The 18,227-nt window shown below is 40.9% G+C and overlaps 2 protein-coding genes across 5 annotated transcripts in view; one reads left to right on the forward strand and one right to left on the reverse strand.

Moving 5' to 3' along the window:
* The window catches only part of FANK1 (fibronectin type III and ankyrin repeat domains 1), an 81,628-nt gene extending 80,823 nt beyond the window's left edge, over window positions 1-805 (reverse strand). The window contains 1 exon segment of the mRNA XM_012781375.3: window positions 680-805. Within this exon segment, the coding sequence (XP_012636829.2) occupies window positions 680-692 (13 nt within the window). The 5' untranslated portion in view covers window positions 693-805.
* The window catches only part of DHX32 (DEAH-box helicase 32 (putative)), a 53,694-nt gene that overhangs the window by 3,927 nt on the left and 31,540 nt on the right, over window positions 1-18,227 (forward strand). The window contains exons 1-2 of one of the 4 annotated variants that reach the window (XM_012781374.3): window positions 882-1,159; window positions 14,723-15,168. In XM_012781374.3, coding sequence (XP_012636828.1) covers window positions 14,887-15,168 — 282 coding nt within the window. In that variant the 5' untranslated portion in view covers window positions 882-1,159; window positions 14,723-14,886. Of the gene's footprint in view, window positions 1-881; window positions 1,160-1,305; window positions 2,716-12,890; window positions 13,190-14,722; window positions 15,169-18,227 lie in introns of those variants that run through there. The other 3 variants (XM_076009713.1, XM_076009711.1, XM_076009712.1) reach the window with 3 other exon arrangements.

Consider the following 18,227-nt stretch of genomic DNA (forward strand, 5'->3'; position numbering starts at 1 on the left):
TTTTAAGTCTCCATACAAAATACCGCCCTTATTCTGAGGACAAAAAGAGCCATTAAACAGCTTGGGCGGGATAGGGAAAGAAGGTCCTAGCACAGAGTCCTCGGAAAGGTTTTTGTAAAACAAACAAAAAAAATCTCAGTAAGTTAGATCTGATAACTAAACTGCATGCCTTTTGGCACACATCAAAAACAACGTGGGGAAACGGGAAAAAATCGTAAACATTTTTTGCGTGTCCTACCACGTAGAACCTCTTAACAATGAATCAAATGCACTTAGGCAAAGCTCACTGTTTTTCCTTTATAATGCATCGCAGAATACGGGTGTGTGAAACCAGAACAGTGACGGCAGAGCAGTACCCAACTGAATTGCCCGGGGGGGCTTTCAGGAAGGCAGACACTGGGGGCGCTGCACCCCGCCGCCCGCGCCCCCGGGCTCTCCGCTCCCTCCGGCTCTCCGCGGAGACCCTCGGGCGCTGGGGACCCAACCGGACAGACTGGGCAGGATTTAGCCCCTTCCTCTTCTCCGCAAGAGAGAGAAAAGCGCGAGGGGGACCCGCCAGCCGTCTGTCCGCGTCCAAGCGTTCAAGCCTGCGGAGCCGCGCGCGGGGCGCCCATGCTGGTTCCCGGGAGCCCCCGGCCCGGCCGCCCTCTCCGGCCCGCCCCGCCCCGGCCTCCCTTACTCTGGGGCTCCATGGTCTGCTGCTCCCGCGCCCCAGGCCGAGCCTCCGGCGCCGCCGCCGCGCCTCCTAACGCCTCTCCTCCCGGGCAGGCGTCGCCTCGGTTGCCCTGACAACCCGGGAGAGGCGAGGGAGGAGGGGCCAGAAGGACGGCAAGAGGGAGGGACCAAAACTCGTCAGGAAACGCGGGCAGGCGCGTGGGCCCGCGCGTCGCCCGGGGGCCGATCGAGGGTGGTGGCCGGGTCACCGGCTGAGGACACTGCCCCTGAGGCCCGGTCAGGCGATCGCGCCCTTCCTGGCGGGTCTCGCGTCCCTCCGGGACCTGTGCCCCGACCCCAGGCGTAGTAGCCTGCGGGCCTGGCTGCCGCCGCCCGGAGGCGTCGCTAGGGCTGTCAGCCCCTGCGTCGGGCGAGTCGGCCTGGCCCGCCGGGAAGGCCGCCGGCCCTGGGCCTCCCTCCCGGGACTCGCGAGCCGCCGCTGCAGGTAACGGCGGGCCCGGGCGGCGGGAGGGGTCGGGCGCCGGGCGGGGGCCCCAGGCCGGGGGGCGGCCCCGGGTACCTGTTGCGGCCGCCTCGGGGCCCCCTGCCCGCCGTTGGCCGCGGACGACCCCCGCCCGACCCCCGAAACGGCCCCGGTGTGGCCTCGCGCCGCCTCTCAGGGAGCACAGGTCTCGGCAGGGGGACCGAGCTTTTGCCCCGCAGCCCTCAGGCCTGGGGTCCCTGCGCAGCCGGGGCTCCGGCCCAGGTCTGGGTGGTCGCTCGTGCGCGTTCACGGGCAGCCGGGAGCAAACGAGAGTCCCCTCTGTCGCCGCCAGCGGGCCACGGGGGTCTCTCTCCTTTGCCCGGCGTTGCCCTGTCAGCCGGACCACCGCAGGCAGCGGGCCCGGGTCGGATCTTTCCGGTCGGTTTAGTTTTTGTGTGTCTATTTGTTTCAGTCCTCCCCGTTTTCGGTTGAGTAACTCAGTCAGCCCACATGTTTTGTAGCAAAACTTTGTAGGGCTGTTGAACAAACGCGACATCGTCCCACACAACGGTCTTTCACAATATTGGTTTTAAAAACACGGATTCAGGTTTTGCCTTAAAGGAAGCTTTGAGGGTCACAGGGGAGTGTTATCTGATAGGTTGTAAAAATTTAAACAGCCGGGAAGAGTGTCGTAGGTTAAGGAAAACCGGAAGGAGGAGAGAAAAATGGAGAAGAGAGAATAAGAAGGGTGAGAATGGAAGCACCCGGTGGGGTGGGCCGAGGGGATGATTTAGTACTCGGGTCTGGAGATTACTGCCCCTCCATCAGTCCCGACCGCTGCTCCAGACAGCGCTTGAGGGAAATGGAAGGAAGAGCCCTTTTGGGGTCACCCAAGTGATTACTCATCTTGCCACTAGAGATATTTCCACCCCATGGATGACAAGGACACCAAGGAGAATTACTTTCCTCTGAGAAAGGGAATCATTCAGAGGTTAATTGAACCTGAGGAGCATGTATTCTGTGATGGAAGCAGACATTTATTATATTCTGCCAAATTAGGCTTTCCCGCCTCAGACTCTGTGGGAACTTCTTCAGATTAATTGTCAAAGCGAAAAGGTTTATGTGTGGATATTGACAAGCAGCGTGATATATGCAGAGCCTGTGATTCTTAAGCTGAAGTATTAAAGTCATAAATTCAGGTTGGAAAGTAAACACTTCACGGTACCTTAACAACCTGTTCCTGAAATTTAGAGACAAGGGGAATGTATTTTTAGGCAGAAAGAATCTCGGATCAGCAGGACTTCTGTATACAATGTTTCTCAAACTCTTGTCTTCATACATCATCAGCAAAATTACAGAGGCCTTTTCATCCAAGATGGCAAACATTGGGATGCTTATCAGTAATATCAGAATCAAAACTGACAGGATAGTGATTTTTAAAACCCTAGCATTTACTGACACAAAAAAGAAAGTGGGGTTAAATTTCTCAACAGTAAAGGATGAGACATTTGTATTCAAAAAAAAAAAAAAAAGAAGAAGAAGAAGAAAGAAACAACAGTGCAGATCTCCATATTAAGGTAACAAGGACTCAAAAATTTGGTTTTAAGGTTGGAAAAAATGGGGAGATATGTATCGATGAAATACTTTGTCGTGATATAGAAGAATTGTTTTAACAGGTATGAAGTTGACATGGAAGAAGACTTGAAATACTTTAGGTAACATGTAAAGGCAATTGTGAAACGCTACATTTGGTTTTAGGGGATAGTGAACTGTGGAAGAAAAAACTGGTTAGGGGGTGAAAGTAGGGAGGGAAAGGGACTAAAATGGCTAAGGCAGGGACATTTTCTCCTTTTCCTTCTAGCACCTAGTACAATGTACTTGTTAAGGGTTTGTTGAATGTCTGAGAAGAGCTTTGGAGAAATTGCTTGGTATAGGAATACACTTTACTGTTGGAGAAAATACCAGAGGTCAGAAAGTTGCTTATGGGACTGGGGTTGGAGATGAATGGTAAATGTACTGATTGTCCCTTTTTTGGAATTTTCAACCCTTGTGTTTATTTGTTTTCACTGGCATGTTCAGTATGTTATTGGTGGTCAAATGAAAAGCAAGAAAGTGTACTGTTGCTGGATTTTTTTCTGAGCTCATCACTGGATAAAATAGTTAATTAGTATTTACTTTGCTGATGCTTAACTAAATGTAGCAAACCAAAGCATTATTACCAGGGAATAATAAAGAAACAATGAAGAGACAGATGTAGCCTTTCTTTTTCTTGTTTAAATCTCTTGACTATGTCAGAATTCAAAGTACAAATAGCTCTAGTGGGAGGTTAACATTATTTAATGCAAATAGAATAAAAAATATAGCAAATGAATGTGTTAGTTTTGTCTCCTAGCCTTGCTATCATATGTTGGAGAAAGTTTTTTGGTTTTATGGTGTTGGGATTTTTTTGTTTGTTTTTGTTTTCTTTACCAGAGTGAGGGTACTTTTTCCTCACTTTTTCTCTGTTACTTTCTGAAATTCATAAGGAATTCAGTTAAAGGAGGAAAACAATCAAATTTCCATTTTTGGTGTGTTTCCTCTTTGTCCTCCAAACCCGTCATGGTCTGCAGTCAAATTATTGGACGCAGGAAGAATGCCCATCTCTCAGCCCTTTTATCCATCCCTGTGTAATCCGGCTGCAGGACTATGCTGCCCTCTACCCTTCTGAAAAGTCTTCCAGGATTAGGCTAGAGCTCACTAAATAAATGCACTTCTCTCTCTTGCTAGGGGTGCTACACAGTTTAGCACTTAGCCCTGTGCTATACTTTCTTGTAGGATTTTCTCTCATTTTATGAGTATGGGTCTTGTACCTCTGATTAAACATTTCTGGAGGCTGTGAGTACTTTGAGAGGGGAGTCTCCAACCTCCTCTTTTGCCAGCAAATTAATAAACTCCTCTTTCCTTCCCCTCAAAAATAAAATAAAATAAAAAATAAACATTTGTGGAGTTAAGTCCATGACTTATGCTTCTTCTGTATTTCTTCACTATGTGCTTCACTAGCACATAGTGGGCTTCAGTGTGTACCTGATAATTTAAGTAGAGTAATAATAGAGGACGAGCCTTTAGTCAGGGATGATTGCATTAATTTCTAGCTATGCCATTTTGGAAAGCCAGGAGCTATTATTTCCTTATTGATATAACTGGGCATAATAAAACATACAATGGTTGTCTAATAGTCTAGTTTGGAGACTCAAAATGTGATTATAGATATGAATGAAAATATCTTGTATATTGTAAAGAACTTTTTCAACGTAAAGGGATGTTGTTTGTTCAGGCACAGAACAGACATGTATTGAGCCTTCACAAGGTGTTAGGTGCTTCCCATTGTCTGGGGTAGCTATTCATAAAGGTATTAATAGCATAAAGCTATTCATAAAGGCACGGGGACAGCTTGGGCAAAGGCACAAAAGGCACAGAGAATGACTCTTAGCAGTAGTTCATTGTGGCTGAAGCAGAGAGTACTCCATATACATATTGGGAGGAAATGAGGCCAGAAATGCAAATGTAAGCTAAATCATAAAGAGCCTAAGGACTATGGGCTTTTCCCTTAAAGATATTAATAACAAGAAGGATTTGGGTCAGTGACATGATCAATTTTGCATTTAAACAGGATCATTGGTAGCATGTGAATGATGGATTAGTAGAAAGCCAAAATTAGAGGCAAAAAGAACAAAATTGGAGATTTGCAGTAATTCAGTGAAGAAATGAAGAGATAACTAAGGCGGTGGTGGTGGGAATAGGAAGAAGGCGGCCAGTGAAAGAGAGAAGTGGCTGGTCTTGGTGATAGGGGAGGTGAAGAAGAAGGAGAAGCAGGGATGACTTGAGGGTCTTGGGCGCTGGGGAGGAGGGGTTCTGCTATTTGTTGAAATCTAGAACACAAAGGAAGGGGGGAAATTTTTGTAAGGCATGTAAGAAATGGGGTAGATGATGAGCTCAGTTTTAAGATGCCTATTGTCTAAATGGGGAGGTCCCATAGTAGTAGTTGGACATGTGGGTCTGAAACTAAAGAAGTCACAGATAAAGATAGAAATCTGGATTAAGCATTCAGTAATTGAAGTTAAAATGTGAATGATTTTCTCCAGGACTAGTATGTGGAATGAGAAGAAGGGAAAGGATAGGACCTGGGGGGACACATATTTTACACTGGGGGTAGAGGGTGGCTGGTGGTGGAGTAACCCAAAGAGACTAAGAAGAGTGGACAGAAAAGTAAGCTGAAAATCTGGAAAGATTAACATGCGTCCCTACTCTTGAGCAGTTCATTCATTAGCATTCCCTGAAACCATTGTATTTTCCTCCATCTGCCATAGAATGCAAAGCATAGTTCATCTATTATTGCTTTGTTAAAGTTAATGCAAAATGACTACCCATTACTCTGTTAACAACAACAACAAAATTCTTGATATTTATGGGTTTTCAGCTTTCATTTGGGACAACAAATCAAGTAAAATGTAACTTTAGAAGTTGATTATGATGATGCCACAAACAAATACTCTCTTTTAAAAAGATGGATAAAAGTTCATTTTGTGTATGTCAGAGGTAAAATAAATATGTTAACTTACTTGGGGAGACTGGCAGTAGCCTATTCTTTAGTTTGCAGCTTTTATGGGATCTCAGACATTTGTGCAGATAGCTAACTATATAAATAAACCAAATTAGTATTTTAGCATACTTTATTAACTCAACATCTACTCAGAGTAAATTAGTTTTTAGAATGTTATGATGCAGTCAAGAAACCATCAAAATAATACTGAAAAGCACTGAGTGGTTCTAGTCATTTAAACTTCCAAGACCCTTGACTTACAAATTTATTTCTGGGATTAGAATATTATTATTATACAGAAGCATTGATTGAGCTTGGGGCATCTTTCTGTATATAAGTCTAAATTTTTTAAATTACCATTATGGCTCTACTAAAAATAGAAAAATATTATTTCTATTTCCTAATATTAGGAAATAAAAAAAATTATCCAGGTGCAATGGCTCCTACTTGTAGTCACAGCTACTTGGGAGGCTGAGGCAGTAGGATCGCTTGAGCCCAGGAGTTTGAGGTTGCAGTAAGCTATGATGATACCACAGCACTCTACCTAGGGCAATAAGAGCAAGACTCTGTCTCAAAAAAAAAAAAAAAAGTATTCTCAGAGTCTGAGTAATGATTAAGTCCATTGTTATACCATGCCTGAGAGATAAAGTTCACATATTAAATATTGGGCTATAACTCCATGTTGGGAATTAGAACTATGTTTTTCAAATCTATTTATTTTGAGGCAGGGTCTCACTGTGTTACCAGGCTAGAATGCAGTGGCACGATCATCGCTCAGGACAGTCTCCAACTCCTGAGCTCAAGTGATCCTCCTGTCTCAGCCTCCCAAGTAGCTAGGAATAGGGGTACATACCATCACACCCAACTAACTTTTTAAATATTTTATAGAGATACAGTCTCACTATGTTGCAGTCTTCCCACCTACGACCTCCCAGAGTGCTGGGATTACAGGTGTGAGCCACTATACCCCCTAGCCCATGTTTTTCAAATGTATAAAAGAGATTTACAGCTCTGTCTATACCATGTTCTTCTGTTTTATGATGTTTCTTCCTGACTACACTGCCTGACATCTCCCGTAGCGTCAAGTATTTCTTTGACCCACAGTGGTGCAACATGAGCCCATTTTCTTTAATGTAGTCTGGAAGCAATGTGTAATATAGTCGGGAAGCAGTGTGGTTATATGGTTAAGCACACACTGTACACTTCACTGAGGTTAAGCAGGGATCAGGCTGCCTGACTTCAAGCACCTGTTCTACCACAGATGAGCCTCTGGAAACTGAATAAATTAACTAAACCTCTGAAGGCCTAAATTTCCTCATTTGAAAAATGGAAATAATAAAGTAAACCCTCATGGGGTCCTTTAGAGTTTAAATGAAATAATCCATATAAAGTGCTTAAGTGTTTAACATAGCATCTGGCATGCCATAAGCACTCTATAAATGCTAATGGATAGAATTATCATCATTGTCATCATGATTAGTCCAACTTTAGTGGTAGTATGGAACCAAGCTTCTCAAAGTGTTGTCTGCAGACTAGTGCCAGGCCACAGACTTGCTGGTTTGCAACAAGATAAGGAACTTGTGCCCAAATGTAAATAGACTACGTCACTGAACATACTGTTTAGTTTAGAAGACTTTTTTAATAGCAAGCCTTCAGTGAAGGATGCAGTGAGGCAGTTTACATCCTGGTGCAAAGTCCTTGTCTTGCCACAATCCAGCACTTTGACTAGAATCAACATTGGAATATTAGACCCATGATCCCATTCTTCAAAAAACAATAGTGCTTTATCCTGAAAACAGTTACTGTTCACTTATAATACCTTATTAACCTTCTGTTTTCTAAACATTGTAATCATGGGTTATAAGTATTTTATTTATTAGTTCAGCCAATATCTATTGATTGCATAGTTTGTGCAAAGCCATATATCTTATTTTGTAGGAGTTGCAAAGATGGCTCAGAAATTAATCTTGCCTTTAGGAAGTCTACTATAAACATAGAGCAAGAGGGAAAAAGTAAAAACCTAAATAAATGTTTTGAGTACATGCAGTGAGTGTTTGCAATAGTGTTATAGCTTGGTTCCAATGAGTCCATGTAGACAGATGTCTCCTTTTGCTAAGCTGCTCCCATAAAAGGACAGAATTTTAACACTTTTTTACTTTTTTGGCATTTTACTATCATAATAAAGATCAGAGTTCACTTAATCAAGATAGTGTTTGAATCTCCTAGGAGATTCAGAAATTTGCAACACTAGGGAATATCTAGGTTTTTAGATATAAATGACAAAATTATAACTTTTTCAGATTAGTATTATAGAAGATCCAACCTTAGGTGTTTTTTAAAAAAAATTACTGGTTTTCTATTTGATCCTATAATGCAAATATATGAATAATAATTTATTTATTGCTCTACAGAATATGAACAGACACTAAATACATATTAAAATATTTGTAACATTTTGATAAAAATTAGCACAAATTCTTCCAAATAATGCATTGTTCAAATAGATAATGTTGAAACAAATTTGGGAGTCATATAAAAAGAGTAATTTTTCAAAAGGCAAGATGTTCGTACCATTATCATAGTGGTTTCTTTTTTTAAAGGTTAGATGTGGGGGGCCAAGCATGGTGGCTCACACCTGTAATCCTAGCTCTCTGGGAGGCTGAGGTGGGAAGATCGCTCAAGGTCAGGAGTTCCAGACCAGCTTGAGCAAGAGCGAGATGCTGTCTGTACTAAAAATAGAAAGAAACTAGTCAGACAACTAAAAATATAGAAAAAAAAATTAGCCGAGCATGGTGGTGCATGTCTGTAGTCCCAGCTACCTGGGAGGCTGAGGGAGAGGAGGATCGCTTGAGCCCAGGAGTTTGAGGCTGCTGTGAGCTAGGCTGATGCCACAGCACTGTAGTTGGGCAACAGAGTGAAATTCTGTCTCAAAATAAATAAATAAATAAACAAAGGCAAGATACGTGTGTGTGTATATACTATATTTTATATAGGGTTTAGAAACCTTATGAAATAGATTATGAAACAGACTTAATTTAGCAGATTTATTGAAAATAATTTTAAATGTTCAAGTCAAAAAATGTTATTTAGTTTTTAATATTTCTTAGAATGTTTTGCATGAAAATGGATTTATTGGTTGCTCTTACCACCCTATGTGGTACACCTGCTCATAACCATTTCCACTGTGCCATTTACCTGTCACCAGCTCTCCTAGAACCTGATCTCATTAATGACTTTAAAAAAATTGAAGGTGGGTGTTAATAGAGATTATAGATAGTATTAAAGAAAATAGAGTAACATCAGATTTAAAAGGAAAATCAGAATGAATAAAAAATGAAAATTTTGATTGAGAAATGGCTAGGTGAGTTAGATCCATGGTACAACCTTTTTGCCATAGCATATCAGGTCTTCTGTGATCTGGCCTCTGTCTTATCTTTGAACTCATTTTGTACGATGAGTTCATACTCATCTCTCCTATTATGTACCAGCCACACTTTCCTGCCTTTAGTGACCTGACTATAAGATTGAGTCTTTACATGTTATAGATAAAGAATTTCTTTTCCACACCCCACCCGTAGCTTCACCTATATGGTGAGCTTAGTGAAGACAGGAACCAGACCTCCCTGTTCAAACTGTGTCACCAACATGTTCACAGTGCAGACACACAGTAGGCACTTAAGTGTTGGTTGAATAAGTAGATGGAGGACCAAAAAATGTAGGCATTGGGAAAACATGAAGATACAAAAAACCTATTAAATTATGAGTGATATCTATGATAAAATATAATCAGATGTTACTCTTAAAAGCACAAAATCCCTAAAAACCAGAAAATGATTCATTCATTATATACTTAACCTATAATTGCTAATTGAGCACCCACTATATTTGGGTGTGAGACTGTGGGAATTACCAATGAAGAAGCTATAGCTCCAATAACAGTGTAAGTAAACAGACCAAAAAAAAAAAAAAAAAAAAACAAACCACAGAGAAAAGATAGTAACTAGTACAGATGGTTCAGAGGTTCCCCAGTATTTGAGGATGCTGCCTCCTGGACCCTGGCAGTTTACAAGCGGTCCCAAAGATCAGCGGTCTGCCAAAGCCAGCGAGTGGGATGCACGCCATTGCATTCCAGTGCAGCTTTATGTTCAACACAGTAACTATTCTGACCTGAACAAAAAAACATCTTTAATGTTGAAAATGGAGTTAATTTGGGAAATCCAGAAACTGTGAATTCTTACTAGAGTGTTTAGCCCTTATTCAGCAGTACCAAGCTAACGTGAACTTTGAGAGGATTGAAATAATGAGGGTGTAACTGGATGCAAAGATGGACTGCAGTGAAGAGACCTAAACCCCTGTTTCACGGTGGACACCAACCAAAAGAAAAATAAAGAGGGAAGATATATATTACGTTAGACTGTCATGTTAAGGAGAAAAGAGAATAGGAAGTAGTTTTGGGGGGTATGGGAGAGTGGGTAAAAGTTTAGATAGGGCGGCCAGGGAAGCCCTTACGAAGTTGACATTTGATAAAGATCTATATGAAACAGGGAGCTAGCCACTTGGATATCTGAGGGAGGAACATTTCAGACGTACAGAAGAGCAAGTGGCAAGTCCCCGGGGCAGGCACATGCCACAGTGTTCAAGGAACAGCAGGGAGACATGGCTGGGGAAGAGTGAACGAGGTAGGAGCTGTTATTATAGAAAGGAGGGCAGAGAGGTGACGAGTCCAGATCGCAGAGAGATAGTTGATTCTATTAAAGACTTTTGGTTTTCCTTGAGTGAGATGAGTGGGAAGCCATTGGGGATTTTTGAGCAGAGGAGACGTAAGCTGACTACCAGGGTCACTCTGACTGCTAGGATGACTGATAGAGGCATGGAAAAAAGACCAGTGAGGAGGCTGTTGCAACAATTCAGGTGAGGGGACGGTGGCTCAGACTGAGTATGCACAGCAGACATTATGGGGTCCTTGACATTTTTTGAAGGTAGAACTGACATGATTGGATGTATTTGTTTTCTATTGCTCTTGTAACCAGTTACCACAAACTTAGTAGTAATTATTCTCTTATACTTTCACAGGTTAGAAGTCCATCGTGGGTTTCACTGGGCTAAAGTCAAGGTGTCAGCAGGACTCTCTTCCTTTCTGGAGACCCTAGGAGAGAATCTGTTTCCTTGCCTTTCCCAGCGTCTAGAGGTGACCCATGTCATTCTTGGCCTGTGGTCCCTCCCTCTGTCTTTAAAGCCAGTGACGTTGCATCTGTCTGAACATTCTTCCATAGTGACTTTTTACTCTAGCCATAGCTGGGAAATGTCCTCTGATTTTAAGACCCATGTGATTAGATTGGGCCCACCGGGATAGTCTCTTGATCTAAAGGTCCTTAATTTAATCACATCTGCAGGGTCCCCTTTGCCATGCAAAGTACATATTCACAAGTTCCAGGGATTCAATCATGTACATCATTGGAGGCCATTATTCTGCCTACCATATCAGTTGAAGGGCCAGATGTGGGATTTGAGATAAAGAAAAATCAAGGACAACTTCAAACATTTTGGTCTGAGGAATTGAAAGGAAGGAATTAACTGAGATGAGAGGACTAGGTTTGTGACTTTGGGGTGGATGTTGGGAGATCAGTTTTGGATATGCAAAGTTTGAAATGTCTATTACATATCCAAGTGGGAGATGATAAGAAGGTAGTTGAATACAGGCGACTAGAGTTTAGGAGAGCAGATCCTAAGGATGTGTAAATCCATACATCTACATATGGACGGCACTAAAGCCATAAGACTAGATGAGACTACCCATACCCTGTTGTAGAGAGATAAGGGAAGAGGTCCAGGGTCTAAATGTTGGGAAACTCCCAGATCTCTGCAAAGTGTTAAAATTGTACATTTGAGAATTGAATAGGTGTGAAGTATGTACTTATATTGAATTGAACACAGAGAAAAAGGCAAAAGAGAAGCATCAAACAGTGAAACATAAAAAGTTACTCAGGATAAATTTCACAGTCATGTTTTACTTAATCTCTTGCAAACTTTGTGCTTCCATTTCTATAAACTATATTTCTACAAGTGCTGGACCAAGGCCAAATACATATAAATGACTAAGACAAAACTTCATCTCACATCTACTTCTGATTCTGTCTTGTTAAGGTTGTATGTTAATTAGCTATGTATGTATTATTATTTTCATGGATGCTCATTTAAGAGTTGCAATAGATTCATTCAAAGGGCAGTCCTTGACAAATTATGCAGTCTACAATATACCTGTAGGACAGCTTTGAAAAGGAAGAAATGCCAATCTTTGAGGTTTAAATTTCTTGTAGTGGAATACAGTTTATACTGATGTCAAACAATTATTAAATTTTATTTTGAGTGACATATAACCTATACCATATTATTTGTTTTTCCTTCTTTAGGTTGGTACTATTAAATTTGCCAAAGGCACCAAGACATAAATCTCTTGTATATATTTAATTTCCTCTTTAAAAAAAAATCAAGGTGGTTCACCCTAGTTGCAGGATGAATGAGTGGAGCTGTGCAAGTATCATTGGAGTCAGTGGGCCCCAAACTCAGCCTCTAGTTGGGTTTCGGCCACTCAACCCTCCAAATTGGAAATCAAGCCATCTGTCAGCAAAAAGTCCCTCTGGGTAGGCAAAATAGATGTTCTGAAGTTGATGAACTTCATAGCTTTGCCCCTCGGGTCCATCAGATTCAATGTCGAGTCCTTTATGGACTCAACCTTTACAAATGTTCCTGTCAAACAAGCCTGTCTGGCCTCTGATGCTGCAGATAGGAGAGCAGGTCAGGGAAGCAGAGGAGAGCCTGGCAAAGCAAGCATGCCGACCACGGCGTGACGTGGCTAGCGAACCCCTGGAGAAAGGCAGGGCTCCCGGGCAGCGGTCTGGTCTTTGACCCCTATGCACTTCAGGGAAATGTGAGGACATCATTCTGTTGTGGTAAATGAAGTGATGTAAAAGTTACCTGAGTCTCGAAGAGGAAGTTAAATTGTGAGTGTGTTTTACTTGCGAAGGTGGAAGTTCAGTTACCTGTTGCTGCAAGAGAAACCCCTCTGGAAATTACTAGCTTACGAAAGTAACCATTTATGATTCTTAGAGTCGAGCGGCCTTGTGTGGGTGCTGCTCTGCTCAGCATGGTGCTGGCTGGGGTTGCACTGATCTGGAGGCTCCACTGGGCTGGAGGATCTCTGACAGCTTGTGCTGGTGGAGACGGGAAGCTCAGCTTTGGTTTCTTCCCAGTGGTCTGGGCTTGGGCGTCCCACAGGGTGACAGCTGGTTCCAAGGGGAGCATCTCAGGCATGGGAATACCTTAGACGTGATTCAGCGTCACTTTCCCGCATTCTTTTGGTCATAGTGAGTTACAGATCAGCTCAAGCGGGGAGGAAACAGACTCCACCTCTCCATTGGAGCAGAGGCAAGGAATCCGTGGCCATCTTTAGTTCCGCCATGACAGAGAAGTGGGTAAGGTATTTGTATACATTATACAACGTGTGGTGAAGGGGCTGCGTAAGTCTTAGTTTGCTAGAAAGAGGGCTATTCAGAAAACGTGACTATTCCCTGAAGGTTCAAAGTGGTCAGTGCTTTATTTGTAAGATTTTACTGTAATTACAAGACTATTACACTCTTAGGGAGGTATTATAAATTAAGAGAAATATTTATATTTGATAAAAGTAATAGCTGTACTTTTTTATTTTTAAAGTAAACAGTGAAGACACAGTACCTACAGCAATCATTGGTTGTAATAGCAATCTAATTTACATGTAGGATGAGAACCCTTGGAAGAGATTCTAATCAGAACAAAAGAAAAATTGAATATAAAATTAAATTTTAACTTCTCTGAAACAGTAGAATTTTCTATTCTTGGATACTTTCTCAGAGTTGTCCTGTGATCTCAAGCTACCGTGTTTTCTGGAGCGATTCTGTGGATCTGGTCTCTCCCTATAGCGGCAGTGAGAGCTCTAAAGTAAATCCGTTACACCATTTGTGTCGTCATGCCTTTATAATTCTATTTTAATTTTGAAACAATGGCTTTCAGAATGAATTTTTAAGAACTCTACCTGCAAAGAGCTAAAAAGTCCTTTTCTCTCTCTGGTTGTTAGTTTCTCCCTCTTTTAGCTTATTTGTGTGTGTTTTTAAAATCTGTATCTTGCTCTTTCTCCCACCCTTGAAATATCCTTTATGTGTACGTCTAGTGCCTAGTTTATTAATCTAAACTTTTAGAAGACCCTGAAAGATGTTTCTTGGGGAATCGACTTCCCCTGGAATTTAGCTTGGCCAGTGGGGAGAGAGCTTTTCTTACCCCTTACTCATTAGGAACTAGCCCACTAACTCTTAACCCAAAGCAATGGTTAAGGTAAATCGGGTGCTATAGAAAGAGTAATAAATTACAGAATATCATGAACTGTATTTTATGACTTGTTCTTTTTCATTTTCACTTGGTTAATATGGAAAAGGCCTCATTTCCAGCAATACTAATTATATATATTTTTCTTTAAAATCACTAGTGATTAGAAAAGACCGTTTGTTACATGACCTGTAGGGACTAAGTTACTGGTATGAATCTTGCCCTTTCTTAGGTGATTTCTCTTCTTCATTTAAATTAAAAGTTGCCTTTTATTGGCTCTTAGATCTGATTTAAAAAGTGAGCTCAAGACCCAGGAATCTCAAGAAATATCCTTGAGATTTCTGGTTTAATTAAAAGACTTTTATTCATAAGGCTAGCCATAACCACAGATGGAAAGAAATAATACAAGAGCACAGGCCCAGTGTGGAATCATTTTCTGAACTGGCCAGGAAAAAATTGCAGCCAATTAATTTAAAAGCTAGCTTAAATTATTCCTGTTCTTTTAAACAGGTGGCAGAAATGACAGGCCGTAACCAGTTAACAGAAAACACAATGCTTCTCTTTTGAATGCCTATACCTTTTCTTTTTAAATGTCTGTAAGTTTGTCTAATTTTTCTTACTTTCTATTTTTTTTTTTGTTTGATTTTTAGCATAATTCCTGAGCATTTACAATGAAGAATTTAGCCTACTGAAACCTTGAACTGAAGTCTTAGAGATTGGGACATCTGAGTTTGTATAATGAGCTTTTAATGGGTTATTGATAGCAGAAACTTGATTGTGGAATGTCAGCTGCATAAACTCACTGTTGGACAATATGGAAGAAGAAGAACTGGAATTTTCGAACTCTTCCTCTGAAAAACGATATTTTCCCGAGTCCCTTGATTCCAGTGATGGGGAAGAGGAAGGGGTTTTGGCCTGTGAGGATTTGGAACTTAACCCTTTCGATGGATTACCATATTCATCACGTTACTATAAGCTTCTGAAAGAAAGAGAAGATCTTCCTATCTGGAAAGAAAAATACTCCTTCATGGAGAATCTGCTTCAAAATCAAATTGTGATCATTTCAGGAGATGCTAAATGTGGCAAGAGCTCTCAGGTGAGTAACCCCTACAAAAAATCATTTGCTTTAGGTGTTAATCTTTTTTTTATGATTACTTAAATAATTACATGTCACAGCATGATGTTCTGTTTTAATAACAATACTATCTAAAACAAAAAGCAACAGAGAGCATTAGCAACTCAGGTTCAACAATTAAGTCACTGACCTAATTTTACGAATACCAGCTGAATAAGTTAATAACACTCATGTGGAAATTGTTTTTACCACAGAATTATCTCTAGAATAGTATAAAATTATTTAGATTATGTCATTTTGCATATAATATTTTAAAAGCTATGATAGATGTTGTTTGCCCATCGTAGATTTGAGGATTAACCACTGTGTCCCCACGCCCAGTGGTCTGATAATCAGGATATACAGATGTGCCTGTTGGTGAAGCTGGCTCAGCTACCAACATTCAGAAGCACGAGGAAATTCTTATTTTCCTGACTGAAAGAAAGAGCTGAGTGACTAAATATAATCCAGGCCTGGAGCCACACAAGCCTGGAGTCTAAGATGGGGGAAAGAATCAGGGTTGTTAAATGACAAACCTAGGCATATTAAAATTTTAAAGAGTTTATTTGAGCAAAGAATGATTCATAAACCAGGCAGCACTCAGAACCATTAGGTTAGTGAGCTCCGTGGCAGCAGCAGGGGCAGTGAGCATCCGTAGGTGTTTTTTTAATCTAATTTATAGCTGCCAGTATCAAGGGTTTATTATGATTTGTTATTTGTTATGATGAATTATTGTTATAACAAACAACATGGCTCATAATCACTGGAAGCATGTAGAATCCTAGAGTTTGAAAACAGCCATCCTAGACCTTAGAATAACCAGATCGAGCACATCCCAGTGTTGCAGGAAACTGGATAGTGTTATTTCAGCAACATAAAACAGTGATTACTGTCGTAGTACTGTCCCCTGACACTTCCGTTAGATGAGAAAGAGTAATTACGAATGTTGACTTCCTGAGACTTTCATGGCTTCAATTGCTGCCTTCATATAATACAAAGATGCTTGGAGCAACTGTGGCGAGGTGGAAATCACAGTAGCTGAGAGATTGGAAGGCATGGGTAGGCTCTGGCCGTGCTCTTCACTGGCAGTATGGCCTTGGACGGATGACCCCTCTAAGTCTATTTCCTCAGGTATGACATGGAGCTGCTGGCCTTCACGCCTCCCAGCTCTGAAACTCTGAGGCTGCCATGCCTACCTCTCCCTGGCGCCTGGCCTGTTTTTCAGGTGATGTCAGGATAGCTCTACCTGGATGTTCTCCCATCAATTCAACCTGCCTAACACTGACCATCTTCCCGACTCTCCCAAAGGGCATCTCCCTCCCCTCCTGACTCCTAACTTCCCCCAAAGAACTTTATGCCACTATTTGGCTTCATTTATTCATTTTATTTTACTTTCTAATTTCCTGTTCTTGTTAGTTATATAATTACCCTGGTATTTTACATTAGATGTCATGGAATATTTGTTTTCTTGATATGCATAATTAGTCTGTTAGTGGGTACTTCTTATTCTTCCTTTGCAATAATTGTCCCATGGTTTTATTACTTCTCTCCCATGCTTAGTCCTGAGCCCAAGCCTTTCTTTCCCTTCTTTTCAATGATTATGATGTCCTTATCCACCTACCCGCCCAAATATTTATTATCCCTACCATGTGTCAGGTCCTCTGTTACGTAGTGGAGGCAGACATGAACCACACATATGCAGTGAGGATCTGCCCATGCAGTGGGGAGACAAAGAGTCAAACTAGTGGCTTCAACGCAGCTTTTCACATGAACGATGTTGAGGTCTTGGCTGGGGACCCTAGATATCACACCCTGACATGAAGGATTTAAAAATTTTTTAACGTAAGGATTTAAATTTAAAAAGTCAGGATTTGGCAAGAATAAAAAATTACTTGCTAAGAAATAAGGGAGACAAAATTTTATGTAAATTCATAGTTAGGTGATCCCGTGATTGTGAAACAATTTAGGATAGACTATGTAGAATCATAGAATTTGAAAATATTTCTAGAAAGCATAAGAAATGAATTTGTTCATTCAACAGATATTTACTGAGATTATTTGGTGATCAGGACAGATAGACAAGTCTCTGCTCTCTAAAAGCTCATAATGTCATAGGAGGCCAGGTCGGTGGGTGTTAGGAACAGATAAGTAACCACAGGGAGTGTGATACCTGCCACAGTTCCCTGCAGGATCTAATGCTCAGGGGGTCACAGTGAGTCTTATAGAGAGAAGACACAGGAGCTCAGACTTGAAGGGTAATTCTCATCCATTCAACCCATTCATTTTGCAGGTAAGAAAACTAAAGCTTAGAAAAATTGTGATTTACACGGAACAAATTAGTAGCAAGCCAGGCCTACAACTCCTGACCTAAGTCCTTTAGGCTCCTTGTTACTTCCTGGGTCTTGCCTTAATCCCAGATTTCCTTAGTGCAGTATTTTCTTTCCTTTTTTTTTTTTTTTTTTTTTTTGGTTTTTATAAGCTATGCAGTATCTTAAAGTTTCATCTTTCTTAGAACAAAATAGGCGTTGAATAAACAATTACTAATAATTTGCAGCCTGTTGACAAGGCTGACACCTATCTTAAAATGGAGGAAATGCATTTGCACTTTTAATCATTGGGAATTTGCAGTCTATGGCAGTCATTCATTTTGCAGTTACTTATATAATAGTTTCCGTAAGTTATGTTTATTTTTCAAATTACGGTGAGGATTAAAATCTAAGAATTCTAAAATGAGTATAGTAAATAGCAGATCTCAAGATAATTAGAAATGTTACAACTTTTAAATACCTTACATCTATTAAAAACAATTAGAATAATTTATTTTTAAAATGCATATAACAAAGCATAATTTATGAACAGTGCCTTAAGATTATGGAATACAAATGAATTCAGCACTTTCTACTATAATTCTTACACAACTGAACTTGATAAAAATAAGTTGATTCATATTTTAGATAAAAGGATTTTTAAAATAAAATGGCTCAAGAGTGATCTTGGTTGGAATTGAATTGACTCTTTCCAAATCTAGATGTGTTTGTTAA

The sequence above is a fragment of the Microcebus murinus genome, chromosome 14 (genome assembly GCF_040939455.1).
Source record: "Microcebus murinus isolate Inina chromosome 14, M.murinus_Inina_mat1.0, whole genome shotgun sequence".
Classification (NCBI taxonomy): Eukaryota; Metazoa; Chordata; class Mammalia; order Primates; family Cheirogaleidae; genus Microcebus; species Microcebus murinus.